The sequence below is a fragment of the Daktulosphaira vitifoliae genome, unplaced genomic scaffold (genome assembly GCF_025091365.1).
Source record: "Daktulosphaira vitifoliae isolate Bord-2020 unplaced genomic scaffold, ASM2509136v1 Scaffold_1, whole genome shotgun sequence".
NCBI lineage: Eukaryota > Metazoa > Arthropoda > Insecta > Hemiptera > Phylloxeridae > Daktulosphaira > Daktulosphaira vitifoliae.
In genome coordinates, this window is record NW_026099572.1 from 32962356 (window position 1) to 32972985 (window position 10630).

General features: G+C 29.1%; 1 protein-coding gene across 1 annotated transcript; it reads left to right on the plus strand.

Moving 5' to 3' along the window:
* Nucleotides 1-262: 262 nt before the first annotated feature.
* On the plus strand, nucleotides 263-3979 carry LOC126910427 (sentrin-specific protease 1-like). The gene is made up of 4 exons (XM_050692993.1): nucleotides 263-277; nucleotides 2780-2912; nucleotides 3015-3119; nucleotides 3392-3979. The coding sequence occupies exons 1-4, from the start codon at nucleotides 263-265 to the stop codon at nucleotides 3976-3978; spliced, it is 840 nt and encodes a 279-aa protein (XP_050548950.1). The 3' UTR covers nucleotide 3979.
* Nucleotides 3980-10630: the final 6651 nt, after the last annotated feature.

The window sequence follows — 10630 nt, forward strand, 5'->3', positions numbered from 1 at the left end:
TGTAAATGTTGATTTTATCGACATTTCAGTTCACTTCGTTTTTTCCCGTGAAAAATAAACTATCGTCTTGTGTAATTATTAAGATTTATTTAATTAGTTATTGATATGGCAAGTGAAAAAAATATTTTTGGTCAAACAAATGAAACAAACTTACATAAGGTCATACGCAGAGTTGAAGAAATATGGAATCGTCGTTTCATGCATTCCAATTATGTTTTAAATAATCCAAATAAACGACAAATATCAAAAAATTCAACTAAAGATGGAAGAATTATCTGTAAACACTATTAAGATTAATAATTAAACTAATTATTTCGAATAGGGAAAAAGATTATTTAACATAAAATATAAGAAAAATTAATAATAAATTCTCTTATTCATATATAACAATAATTCAGTCGCTTTACTTTAATTTAACTATTTTAATATTAAAAATTTTTTTTGAAATTGATTATTTAATTAATAATTATTAAAACTATATTCAATTTGCAGCAATTATTAACAAAACTATTTATCCTATAACAAATTCTATTATTCCAAAAAAACGCACGTATCGAAAAACAAATAAAAATAATAAAATGATTTCAGAAAAATTGGTAACTATAATTATATTAATATATATTAACAAATCTATAAATAATAATTTTGTAAAATTGTAATGTATTCGATTTAGCTATGTAATTCGGGTTTGTCTGATTCAAAAATATAAAAAAAACTATCAACCCCCTTAATATGATTACGATAACANAAAACTATCAACCCCCTTAATATGATTACGATAACATAATGTTTAATATTATTCAGGACTGCTATTTTTTCAATAAGATTTTTATGGGAAATTCAATTTTTATCGAAGATAATAATATAATATTAAATATAGTTTATTTGTTTATTTAAATATCTCTTTGGTTGCATAGAAATTGATACAGCGAGGAGAATTCAAAACACTTATTAAGAATGAAAAATCTGGAAAATATAAAAATAAAATTTTAAATTAAACAGAAAAAAAAAAAAACGGTAGCACAGTGGGGTCGAGGCACAGTGTGGACGAGGCATAGATGGGACAAGTATAGATGATATCTGACAGTGATTAAAATCACTATCATAAGAAACGCTTCGATGCAAATCTGTAGATAGTGTTTCATTTAGAGAAATTGGTGGATTATTCCAAAAGCAACATCAACTCTTATTTCTTTAATTATATCCTGATTAGTAGTTCTTTGATTTTAAAATATAATATATGAATAAATACTAATTATAGTTTTTAAATTCAGTATGAAATTGTGAGGCCAGCTATGATGTATGGTTCATAGTGTTGGGCGGTTGATAAGAAAGTAGAGCAGAGAATAAGTGTAGCAGAGATGATAATGCTTAGTCGGATGAGTGGAGTGACTAGAGAAGATAGGATAAGGAACGAGCATATAAGAGGAAGTAAAGGTGTTTCAATTTTTGAGGGTAATATCTTCAACTAGATACGAATTGTAGACATTTGACGTATCGTTGAAAAAAGTAGGTCAAGTTAGAGCAGAGAAAATAAATGATAGTCACAAAAAAATATCTTTTCAGCTTTGCATCGAAGCTAAAACTTAAAATATAGTAAAATAATTTTAATACGAATAAGAAATTTCTTCTTGCAAGGGGCGACTAAAGTGATGGGATCCTTGATCTTTATTGAAGTTATTGAATCTAAATGAGATAAAAATCAAACGAGTTAAAAATTTATACTAACATAAAAAGAATTAAGAAAAAATGCAAAAAATTCATTGCCATACGCGGGTTGGAACCTCGTACCCCAAACGTGTAATACATAAGTTTTACCAATTCGGCAAATGCACATTGCTATCGTCGGTTGAAAAAATTAGTTATTTAAGCTAGATCAAATTTCAAAGTTATTTTTCTCGACTTAAAAGAAGCAAACAAATTTAAATAAGTTTAACTTTCTATGCTATATTAATTTTAATTTATATAATATTTATAAAAATCTATACTCCCCTTGTCAGGTATTTTAAAATAAAATAAAAAACAAAACCCAGAATTTTAACACAAAAATAGCAAATTTTTGAATACGGTAGTTATTTTTACAATGAAGACAAATCCAGAGGTCAAATTTTTTTTTTTCAAATTGAAGTATATTACATTAGCTTTAATTTAAGATATATATAAAAGTGTCAGTCTTTCCGGAACATTTTCAAAAGTTATGTTGAAAAAGTTAATTTTTTGTGAAAAAGTTGTCATTTTGAATCCCTTTCTGTGGGCAGAGAAAGAGTCAAATTTATAAAAAAAATATATAAAATGATAGGTAAATATCTAAGGTATCTATAAAAAACGAGGGATTTTTTTTCAATTTTTGAGGGTAATGTCTTCTACTACGTACAATTTGTGATCTTTTGACGTATCATTGATNAACGAGGGATTTTTTTTCAATTTTTGAGGGTAATGTCTTCAACTAGATACGATTTGTGATCTTTTGACATATTTTTCATCAAAATTGGTTCAGTGATACAGTGAAATCGGTTGAGCGTATACAGACACAAAAAAAAAAAAAAAATCATAGTAAAATTAATACCTTCTCAGCTTCGCATCGAAGCTAAAAAAATATAGCAATTTCAAAAGACAATCCGCTATTAATACCAGATGATTTGTTAGGAAAGGTATATTTTATTATGCTTTTTTTCAATAAAAAGATTTTAGGTTATATCCTAAACCATTTATTGGACTTAAAGCAGATTTCTTAAATAAATTTATCATATAATTAAATATATTTTTATGATCCGTTAAGAGTTTTCATAAGAAAAATTTGGAACGCAAAAAATCCGAAATAAAAAAACAACATTTTGAGATATCTCCTAATACTACTACTCGACCAAATTTAAAAAGAAATTCATCCGAAGAAGATGAAAAAGTCATAAAAAGTATACAACTTTTAAAATATAATTCATTTTTAAAAAATAATATAATAAACGTTTTGATTTTTGAAACAAATATATAATATTTTAAAACATAAATTATTTTAGAGCCAAAAGTTAGTTCTAATCCTTTGACCTTAAATACGCCGAATGACGTAAATTTACTTGCTCTGTCCACTATTGAAGTAATAAAAGTACCAGAGAAAGAAAAAGGTAATTAGTTATTTAATCTATTTATTTTATGAAAAATTAAATAAAAAAAGATTATTTATTAAACATAATTAATTATAATAATACGTATTAAATTAATATAACCTCTGCAGAGGTTTGTTATTAAGGTGGTCTATGGACGTTTTAAACAAAAGTAATTATACGTGTATAATTTCATATTCCAAAACCTTAAATAACCCTAACTAATTGTAAACTGTTCAACAAAGTATTTTATTAATTTTATGAAAAATGTTTAAATATGGTTACACTTGCAGAAGTAATGCAAGATCAGAACACAAAATCTCTTGATCAGTATAATGCACCTTCATTTAAATCGCCCACATCTTGGTATACTTCAGACACAATTAATGAGTACATTAAAATGATAGTAAAACGGTCAGAAGGTGAAGTTTATGCAGTTGTCACTGATTTTATTGTAGCGTATCTTCGAGGAGGTTATCCAGCTGTAAGAAGATGGATAAAAAAAGATATTCACACAATAAAATTACTTTTTGTGCCCATGAATGTATATGAGAGTCATTGGATATTGACAGTGGTTAATATACCTGAAAAGACTGTGACATCATATGATAGTCTTAAGTCGTATGAGGGTCCCTATCCAATGGTATTAAAAAATTTCTTAATTGAATGGGAGATGGACAAAAAAGGAAAAGCTTCTACATGGACATTACAAATAGGCGAGACATCTCGCCAAACCAATGGACATGATTGTGGGCCATTTACTGTTGAGCTGGCAGAAAAAATGTCTCGAGGAGATACAACACCAATAAATGGAAATTTTATGCCTTTTATAAGATTAAGACACAAAAATGAAATTATTGCTGGCGAGCTATTTAATTAATATTTTTATGAATAAAACTTTATTTTTGTATTTTATATCAATTTTATTAATATTCACTATAAATTGAAATTTTTATTTGTATACTACCAAACATTTTTTTTACTTTTTCTATGTTTAATTGTTGTTTTTTTATTGTATATTAATCTTATTTTTCTTTGTAACATTATTTCATTAAAGAAATTCAAATTTAATATAAATTTATCTTAACTGAAGTAATTTAATGTTCTTGTTATGTGAATATACAAATATTATAATATACAGTTATGGATACAATTAAGTTAAAAAGTCAGCCAATTATTATTAATAATTATTAAGTTAACAAGTGTATCTACTATATTAACAACTTAATTTTAATTTTACTAAATGACGATTCATAAAGAATTTCATAACTTATGTTTATTTTTTAAATACTATTTTAATTATAAAAAATTATTTTCTGTATTTTTTATGAATGCGGTATATTCAATAGGGGTAACTAAACTTATTTGTTTATAATTCTCTAAACTGACAAACTATAAAATAAATTTAAAAATGAACTACAAGTTCAGAATATTTCCGTTGTTATTATATTTTTGCTACGGGTATTTTTGTTATCTAAATGACCCAATGAAATCCAAATAATTTCTAGAAATCTCTGATAAAATGTAGATGAATACGTGTCGTCGAATCCTATCAAATTATCTTCAATTTTGTTATTTATTTAAAATACCATTTATTTTATAGTAAAATAAATATAGTATATTATAAAAAAAAGTTAATACCAATATATTGGGCATTTTTTTTATGTCAGGTGGTCTCCAGACATGGAGGACACCCCCCCCCCAAATAGTAATCATAGGAAAATAATATTACTATATTCCAAATGGCTTGCGGCACTTCTTAATTTAAAGAGACTTACACATTAGGCGCTTAATCGCGAGGAAATGCGGTTTTAAATGCGAACGCTGTTCATGTGAATACTGCAAGCGTTTTGACGCGTTTTTATAAATAGAATTAGCCCGCCAAAAGCTACAGTAAAATCACAACAGTTTCGAAATTCCTCGAGGTAGAATTTACTCCAAATATTTTTTTTATTTTTAAAGTATAAAATAAGTTACAATGGAGACATTAGATGATGTAGAAGTTGCATGAGTTGTGTACAACATGTATCTTCGATGAACAAAAAAACAAATGTTCGTAAACATTGGGTTCACCCCCTAAATTTAAAAAAACCTCGAAAAGGCCAATTTCAAGTTAATTTTTTAACTTTGAGGAGTTATTCCGAACAATTCTTCAGGTATTACCGTGTAGACATACGGTAATTCTTGAAGAACAAACCCAGTCAAACCTAAAATTCACATAAAAGTATTATTATGACATTTTATATAACTTATATCTTATAAAATATGATCTATTATAACATGAGAAATTTAAAAGTATTAAATTTTCATTTATAATGTGGATTTTGACTCGTTGAAATAATTTAGTCGGCAAATTTATAACTAACAGTTGTCAAAATTCAATGCACGCCATCCTAAAAATTATCACTAGGATCGCCCCTGTTGAAATAAAAATAATGTGTTAAAACTACGTCAATATTTGCTAAAATAGCTTTGTTATAAAGATATCGTGTATTGTGAGTATAATGTAAAAAAACTGAGGTAGTCCTAATTATAAAATAATAGGTATTCATAAGAATATAAAAAACGTTTTAATTATATTTTTGTGACTGTTACCACTTTTTCTGAGTTCCTACTTGACTGATATTGCTTAACGGCAAGTCAAAATATCACAAAATGTTTCTAGTTGAAACTATAAATTAACTTGTTCAACTAATTTTAAACAATTAATAAAACGTATAAGAACTGCATATACATAAAATGAACCTACTAAATTGTTTTTATATATAAATACTTTCCATAAAAAGCTAAAATAAAAAATTTCAAATAAAATGTTCGACAAAATTTAATTTTCATGATTTGAAATAATTCCATAATGTAAAACTATACATCTATATTAATATTCAATTTTAAAGTATACAGTAATTGTACAAATTGAACTGTATTAAGCTAATACACGTATTATCGTATTAATTTTATTAATATTTATATATATAGGTACTTTATTTAATACTTACCTGTATTCCAAATTGACTCTTCCAAATCTATGGAATCAATACAATTTTCTGTGTACAAAATACATGGTAAATAGAAGACACAAAAGGAAATGAATCAAAAGTAATACGTGAAAATAAATTGAATGAACCCTCCACGTGCCCGGAAATCACGGCGTTTAATCGCCCCGTGTGAATGATAACATGCGATTTGTATTGTTTACTTTTAGCATGTTTTTTGTCATGGTGTGTTTGGTTCAAATGAAATGCGGGTGTTTTATATAAAGCGATTAAACGTCTAGTGCGTAAGCTTCTGAAACTAGTGAATAATAATGACTAGTGAAATTTTGTAAGTGACATGTAGGAACTATAATGCAAATCTCCCCAACTATTAGACAGTTAAAATTCAGTTTATCAATCCACCTGTTACTCGATTGTAACAACTGCGTTTGGTAAAAGAAACGATACATACGACACAAATAATAAGCGATTGAATTTTAAACTATTTTTATACAAACATTGTTTCTGTATGTTGAATATTTCGTCTGCAATATTTAAATAAAAACGATTTCAATGGTAAAGATAAAAATATGTTGTTTTTTAAATTTTAATGACAAAGTATTATAGATACGGCTGTTTTGTTAATAACATTTTTAATGGTAAACATTTAGTTTTACAATTTAGTTCTATAATTTTTCTTGAGATTATTATAGATTAAAAGATAAGTTAAAGTAAAAACTACCCTCATGGTCAAATTTTCAACCCTCTTGCGGCACCTGAAGATGTATAAAAAAAAAATTTACCATAATCTCAAGACTAAACTGCAAATTTTTTTTTCTATTAGAATTTAATTATCAATATTTTCAATGTTTCGTTCCACCTTAGTGTGCATATTACGAGTTTTAGTTTTAAGGATAATTGCGATTTTGTCAATAACGATAATAGCTCTGCGTCTGTTAACTGGTCATGAGATAACTTATCAAATCCTGTGGTGGCGGTACATTTGTAGCTTCTATTCTCGATAACTGCATTCTGTGTACCTATTACATGCCATATGACTGTTGCGAGCTGATTGGTAAAATTGTCATGCATGTCGAGGTGGTAATTTATCTGAGTGTTGTGTGAATGCATACACTGAATGCGGTCCGTAATTATTTCAAATTCACGGGCTTCCAGCATGTAGCGAAAATGCTTCATGGCTTCATACACTGCTAAAAATTCGTAAACGTAAGCAAAGTATTTTTATTGTGTCTGTTTAAGTTTGCGAGAGAAAAAAGCATGTGGTTGCCAAATACCGTTTTGTCTTTGTTCTACTACTGTGCCTATCTCCTCATCTGACGCGTTACGTTGTAATCGAATATTCACGGTTGGGTCTATATATGATAATGTTGTGGCTCGCTTCAAGTGTTCTTTAGTTTTTTCAAATGCTCCCACTGAATAATTGGTTCATACATTTAGTGTTTTGTCATTTTTTTTACTGTTTTTAGGATAATCGTGAGGGATAGCTTGCGTACTTGCTGCGTTTGGAATACAAAGACGGTAAAAATTACACATAATCAAAAACGTCAAAGCTCTTGTACATTATTCGGCTGCGGATACTTGTCTATCGCTTCCAGTTTTTCAGGATTTGGTTTAAGGTTGCCCAAAATGTTGTATCCTAAAAAATGTTTAGAGAAGAGATACTATTTAATAGTATCTCTTCTTTTCCAAATGTACATTTATCCGTATTGATCACAATGCCGTACTCACTGAGACACGTTCGAGGTGACTCAAACGTTCTTGTGTCGAAGACGATGCAATCAAAATATCGTTCAAATAGACTTCACAAAAGTCTAAGTTTTTTAATACACCGCGTATGAAACGGTCTGAACTGCATTTTTAAAACCGTATCCCATCCGAACAAACTCAAATAAACCAAAAGGTGTTGTGAGAGCTGTTTTTGGAATATCAGACGGTTCTATCGATATATGGTTCAAATCTGTAATCAAATCGATTTTTGAAAAAAATACTTTTATTTTGCAATTGCTGTGTGATGTCTTGAATGTGTGGAATCGGGTACCTGTCCGGGAGGTGACTGCGTTTAAACTACGGTAGTCGCTGCACGGTCACCATTCACCGTTATTCTTTTTTACAAGTTGTAATGGACTATTTAAAAGTCGGCATATATCTTGTGTACACTAAGTATGCAAATACTTTTTAGCGGCCTCCGGCTAGAGGAAGGCGTCTTGGTTTAGCGAAGATGGGTGGTCCTTTAGTGATAATATGATGCATAACGCTATGTTTAATATTCGTTTGGGTCATATTTGTTCTTAATACTTGCGGACATTTTTTTAGTAACTTAATGTACACTGAATCGTCTTTAAATGCGAAAATACCCGAGATCATCGTTTTCTTAACATTTCCGGAGGTGGCTGATTTGGTATTTTCGTCAATTAGGCGTTTACTTCTCAAGTCCACTAATAAGCCGAAAAATGAAGAAAGACCAGCTCCTATGATTGATTTACTGATTGCCGTCACAATGAATTTCCATTTAAAAGCACGTCATAAATTTACAGCAATTAACTTTTCGCCGTATGTTTTTATTATTGACCTGTTGGCTGCAAATAATGTTGGGTTACAATCTTTAATATTGCTACGTTTCAGCTTAGGATCTGTTGACCAAACAGAAAGATCCGCACCAGTATCAATTAATTAAGTATTGAGTGTTTGTTATTTTATCAGCAATAGACGACGAGATTGAAACTCATTACTGTCGGGTCGTCTCAACAGTTGATCGTTTTAGTTTTCCGACGTCTACCGGTATTTACATGGCAGTTTGCATTTAGTAACATTATCTTTGAACCGATAATGATAATAACACGTATCATATCGTGAATGGTCTCGGCGCACAGGTGATTTTAAGTGACATTTATTGTAACTACGAGAGATGCTGTGGCCAAGTCGCTCTACTGCTTGTATGAGTGCTGCGATCTGACGTTCCAATTTTTTTATTGTCGTTGCATCGCCAGCTTGTTCGTGTGACTGACGGCGTGTGACCCTGTCACTAACGCTACAAACGGAAGAACCATCATTTGACTTTGATAATTTTATCTGCCATCGAAGCTAAGTTACTCAGCTTGTAATTGTTGACTGACATTATAGTTTTCACTTGAGGCGGAAACCTTTGCATCCATAGTGTTTTGCGTATTTCATCTGTCACTTTTCCACTAGCCAGTTGACGCATTTCTGAAAAAACGTGGTATAGTTTGCAATCACAGAATTCGACTTCGGTCTGTAATTTTCCTAACCGAAATTGTTCAGATTCGGAAAATCTTTCGATGACTCGGGTTTTTAGCGCATCGTACATATTTGTATCTGGTTGGTTAAGCACTATGTCACTTTATTGAGCGAGAATTTCGTTTTCCACAGGGAAACTTCGTGATGAAACTTGCTCGCGTCCGCTGTTATCCTAGTTGTATAAAATACAGATTGAATTTGTTTAAACCAAAGTTCAGAGTTAAGAAAGTTGGAATTTTAAATGGCCGCGTCGAATCCACATTGGTCTCGCCGTATGGTCATCGTTCCCGGTCGCATCGCCACGCACATTTATTACCGCACTATAGAATTTATCGTTCATCGCCGAATTTACCAATTTTTAGGGTTTATTTATTATTATTACACCACAATTTAACTAAAAAATACAAAGCAATAATTTTTATAACACACAATTTATATAACTTAGGTTGGAATAATAAATGTTATAGTCAGTTTGACGGACAATTCGAGACTAAATTAAAACTCACATACTGTGACGTACTATCATATAATTCATAATATATAAAAATAATTTACACGGACAAAAATCATCGACACATATTTTACTTAATTCCCACAAAATAATGTAATTGTAACAACTGCATTATTAAAAGTTGTTCTAAAAAAAAAAAATAGTCATTAAGTGTTATTAATGCGATTTCCAATATATTTTTCAGAACAATATCGTGTTGTTTCCATTTAAAATAAAAGTAAACATTTACTTAGGATTAAATAAAAATTCTTGTTTTGGATTGTCAACCAAGGTCATAAAAATTACAACTTGGTATTCACAGACTATATGACAAGTCACTTTTACATAGTCTGTAGTACTTATCACGGATAGTTAACATAAAGTAGAAAACGGTAGTACTTGTAAAAACTTAAAATAGGAATCTTGGGTAAATGAGAGGAATTGGTTTAATTAATAATTTCCTAAAAATAAAAATACTACGTTCAAATTTCAAAACGAATTAGTTAAATCTAAAAAGACTATGTCAATTAATACGATGTTGATACATTTTCAAATGTATTTTCCGATAAGTAGTAATTGTTAACATTTAACAATTATCACTTTAATTATTATATTAACCAAAAGTGACAGAAATCCAAAGGGTTTTATGATACCTAGATGTAAATTTTTAATCACATTTTAGATGTTGTTAAAAATTATTTTTTTCATTGAATGAATGAGTTAGATGAGAAATACGCATATACAGATCAACTAGAATAAAATTGTTAAAGGTGTTAAATGTATTTTCCCTATAT